At 49.1% G+C, this 4,634-nt stretch overlaps 1 protein-coding gene across 1 annotated transcript; it reads right to left on the minus strand.

Annotated features, from left to right (window-relative positions):
* Positions 1–626: 626 nt before the first annotated feature.
* On the minus strand, positions 627–3,754 carry BTG1 (BTG anti-proliferation factor 1). The gene is made up of 2 exons (XM_010383938.2): positions 2,891–3,754; positions 627–1,947 (listed from the first exon to the last, which is right to left on the minus strand). Exons 1-2 carry the CDS (start codon positions 3,036–3,038, stop codon positions 1,580–1,582), a joined length of 516 nt encoding a protein of 171 aa, XP_010382240.1. The 5' UTR covers positions 3,039–3,754; the 3' UTR covers positions 627–1,579.
* Between the last annotated feature and the right edge of the window lie 880 nt (positions 3,755–4,634).

A 4,634-nucleotide genomic window follows, 5' to 3' on the forward strand; every position in this document is an offset into this window, starting at 1 on the left:
GGTTCACTTAGGTTCTTAGTATTTATCTGAAATAAAAGTCTGAAAATGAGGAATCGAGGAAGTCAGCATTTCAACTTTTGAGAATAAAAGTTCATAAACGTACCTTTTGTTGAATTCCAGCTTACGTGATTTTTATGTAAATCTTGCAAGTGATGAAAAGCAAAAAGCAACCAATCTCTCTGTAGTGTTTAGCCTGTTCTTTAAGACTATGGGTCACCTGCCCCGGGAAATTTCTAATTGAACAAGGAATCCATGGGGCAAAGTAATTGTTTTTTCAAAGGTGGGTCAGAATGGAACATTTCTATCTTCACTTCAACAGGGAAGCAATGAAATGTAATCCTTTTGAGTTATCACATTTTTGGTAGATGCTACCGTGGTCTCTCATCCTTATTTCATGAGATCCTTAGCCTGTGAATGTGTCCATGTTTTGACTTTAGAATTTTTAAAGCATGTTATTCCTGTGTTGCCTCTAACACCTAAATATGTATATACAGAGCATCTTAATTCCTCATCAAATGTTTTTTCAGCATGACCAGTGTGCAACTGATATTCACATAGTTTATAGAACCTGTCTTCTAAGAAAAAATACTTTTAGCTAAACCTCTATAATCATGACAAGAGATTGATTAAAATGCCAAGATAAGAAACAATTTATTATAGAGAGAAGAAAAATTTCTCATCCAAAATATAGAAATCTGTACAACTTTGCCACAATCAATATACATGAACTGTACAAATTTACACCAGTTCATAATTTACCAAATAAAAGATGACTAACAAAGTTCACAAAATAGATGGTGGTTTGTGGAAAAGACTTTTACCCAATTAAGTACAAGGAAAGTTACAAACCAGACCTCCACTTTCTAAAAATAAGAAGTTTACTCAGTCTTAGAAAACTACAAGCTAGCAAATGTACAGAGAGCTGGCTGGTGCTAACACCACAGTTGAGACAGTGTCTTTTTTAAGGGTCTTTTTTAAAGCCTGTTGCCATGGCAGATTCTGGTCACTTGCTACTTTCAAGGCCAAAAACACAATACAAGGTCTGACCATTTCCCCAGGTCATGCTTACTAGTTTGTCTTTATGTACATTTATACATATTTTAAGTGCTAGGTAAAAGTCTTGTAAAATTTCCAGTACTACCATGTTTAAAACGTTCAGCTTTCCTATTGAGCTGCCAAAAAGGTTAACAGTAACAATTTTCAAGTGTAATAGTGCAAATTTCTCTGCGAGATTTACTGCAGAGAAAGGTTCTTTGAAACACAGATTTTCTTTAAAGGGACTGATGTAAAAATTCAGGTATGTCTGGGAGAAACTGAAACCACCCTAGGACTTCCCTCCCTAGCAAATAAAGTGATCATTTACTTGGACTCACAGGCTATTAAAATTAATCATTGAAAGGTACTGTCCAAACTATGGCACCGTCACTTAAAATTTTTTTTTTTTACCACTCTATCTTGTGCCAGATCTTCACAGCTGTGACATGGTTTAAATTCCATAATCCATCCCCAAGAGGAGCCCACCCAAAGCAAAAATCAAATTTATCCATCATTATAAGATGATCCATCCACAGACTATATCTTAACCTGATACAGTCATCATATTGTAGTTTTTGGAAGGGCTCGTTCTGCCCAAGAGAAGTTCCTCCTTACAGCTGATTCGGCTGTCTACCATTTGCACGTTGGTGCTGTTTTGAGTGCTACCTCCTGCTGGTGAGGCTTCATACAGCACACAGATGGAGCCATCCTCTCCAATTCTGTAGGACACTTCGTAGGGGTCAACCCAGAGTGTGAGTTCACTTGGGAGAAGCCTGAACAGCTCCTGACTGCTCAGTCCAATCCGCTGTGCTGCCTGTCCAATCAGAGGATCCATTTTATGGTTGATGCGAATACAACGGTAACCCGATCCCTTGCATGGCTTTTCTGGGAACCAGTGATGTTTATAATGTTCTATAGAAAAAAAGAAGAACAGAGAAACAACGCTTAGGATCGTTAGCTCCCAGTGTGGTTTGGTTTCCTCCTACCCCAGGCTCCCTTGAGGAGCGAAAATGAAAACTATTAACTTTTTAAAATGTCCAGGATTGCATCCGTTGTTGTGTATGTGCGGGGATGGAGAAAAAGCGGGCAGGGTTTTAGAAATAACACAGTAGTACGGGACAAAACAATCTCCAGGAACCAACTGGTTGAGCCGCCAAAACAGGAATCAGGCGCGCAGCCTCGGCCAGCCGGGAAGCCAGTGGCACCTATGGCCAGGCGAGAAACTGTTTACTTTCTCCACCCCACCCCAGATGCACACAATGGAGTTGATGGCTTTGGAGATGAGAAGCGCCACCGGACTGTTAACCCCGAAGGGAAGAAAAACAAGCAACCCTAAACCACGCTCTGGGAAGGGCTGTAATTGTGCCGGTGACAAATCCGATGATTAATGGGCAGGAGCAGGAGGCGCGGGGAGACTGCACGTCCGTTCTGAGCTGGCTCCGGGGCAGTGGCGCGGCTTCCCACCCCGGGGCTGGGCCGCCGACCACGCAACGGTTGGAGAGGACTGAGGGAAGGGGGCGTCGAACCCACCCCAGCCCCGCGGCTCCTTTGTCCCCAAATCCGCCGACGGTCCTCGGACCGCAGCTCCCGCCTCGGTGGGCTTAAGTTTCTTTGTTGTGCGTGTTCTCTTCTCCACTCCGTTTTGCCAGCTGGGGGGAGGGGGCGCCCTCCGTCCAGCCCCCAAAGCCTCGGGCAGCCGCTCTTAGCTGCCACCAAGCGCGACCACACCGGTCCCGCGGCCGGACCCAAGCGCGACCGGCCCCGGGGCGCTGCCGAAGTTCCCGCAGCCCCGACGGCCGGACTCTGACCTGGGGATGTGGGGCCCGCGTCCCTCCGACGCCCTCGCCCTGCTCACCTGCCAGCAGCTCCTGCAGGCTCTGGCTGAAGGTCTGCAGCTGTCGCTCGCTCGTGAGCCCCTTGGTGCGGAGGAACTTGGAGATGAAGGACACGGCGGCGGCGATCTCGCCTATCATGGTGGCGGCCCGGGTGTAGAAGGGATGCATGGGGGCGGCGTGTGGGGGCGGCCCGGGGCGGCCGGGGCTCGGCGGCGCGGCCCCGACGGCGGAGCGGCCACCCCGGGCTTCCTCACCGGGCAGAAGGCTGAGAGGAAGAGAAGGCGTGAGGAGCGGACGGCTACTTTTTTTTTTTCTTTCTTTAGACTAAAAAAGTTATTTTCGAGACAGGAGGCGGCAGGAGACAAGAAGAGACGAGCGATGGCGGCCTGGTCACATCGCTCGGACCGCCCCAGCCGCCTCCGCCTCCAGCTCCCCAGCATCCGAATATCCCAACAGTCGCATTTCCAGCTCCGAGGGGCGAAGAGATGCAGGCGCCGTGCAGCACCCTTTATAGTGCCACGAAAAGGAAGTGGCGTAGCTGGAGCGTGACGGACGATTCCAGCCAATCCGAATATCGCACCATTGTGACGCAAGCCGGTTCGGAGCCGAAAGGGGCGGGAAAAGAGTCCAGGAGGCGGGTCCAGAGACAGGGAAGAGAGGGAGGAGCTGACGTAACCGCTTGTAAACAAATAAACCCGGAGTGGCGGCTGGAGACCCAGTTGCTGTGTCGCGGGACGGAGGGAAGCGAGGGTGCGCGTGTGAAAGCTCCGCCCCCAGCCCTAGCTCCGCCTTCCCGCTTCAGCAGGTCCAGGCTCTGCGCCAGTGCATCCTTCTGGAAGAGTGCGCTGCCTGGGCCCGCTTGCCCTGGAGTGTAAGTGCTGGATAAATAAGAACCGCCTGGCGCAGGCTGTGTCTACTCTCGCGCCGCCTTCTCAGATCGGGCTGCGTGTTCCCACTCCGTGTTTACATCTCGTTCCCGCTCCGGATCTCGGTGACTGGCTTCTCAAGCCGGAGGCGCGTGTGGTGCCCGGCGATGCGGGCCCCAGCGCTGTGTGTGCTGGCGGTGCGCTGCGCGAGTGCGGGGAAAGTGGAGGGAACGGTCCCGCGGGGCGTTCAGTCCAAGAAAAAAGACTGCAGCCTCGGGGAACCAGGTCCCTCGCAAACGAGCTGCCAACGCCGCGGAGCCGTTTCTGCGCCACCCTAGGGGAGGAGTAGGGGGATATCTTTGTAAAAGTGTAATTGCAAAATAAGTAGGTTAGTAAGGCCATTTGTGGTTGCTGTTTCAGTAACTTCAGCAGTCAATGAAGAGAAGAGTGGAAACCTTACTGGATGCGGACAGGAGAGCCAGTTACTGAAGGCAAATATAATAACGCGGATCCTGTAAAGGGTGGTCTGTATCCAAAAAAAAAAAAATCTGTACAATGTATTTTAAAATTTGTGTACACAAAACCAAAGATTTTCTTTTTTACCTAGTCCAAATGCCCTCCTAGCCTGAGTCCTGCTCTTTATAAAAATAAAATAAAAAGAATTTGAAGCTTGTGAAAGTATTAAGTGTAGACATTTATTTGAAACCCTACCGAAAAAAAAAAAACTTAGAAACCAGTGTAGCAGGAAGGCGGGAGCCTGCTAAAACGATTAGGCCTAGGACAGGGTTAACCCCAACTCCATTAAGGAGAAGGGGGAAAAGAAAAAAAAAGATGAAGGGAGGCAGGCAGATGGAGAAAGCAAACAGGAGGCAGAAGTTGAACTCTACCAGATGGAAAT

This window comes from Rhinopithecus roxellana, chromosome 10 (assembly GCF_007565055.1).
Source record: "Rhinopithecus roxellana isolate Shanxi Qingling chromosome 10, ASM756505v1, whole genome shotgun sequence".
Taxonomy (NCBI): Eukaryota; Metazoa; Chordata; class Mammalia; order Primates; family Cercopithecidae; genus Rhinopithecus; species Rhinopithecus roxellana.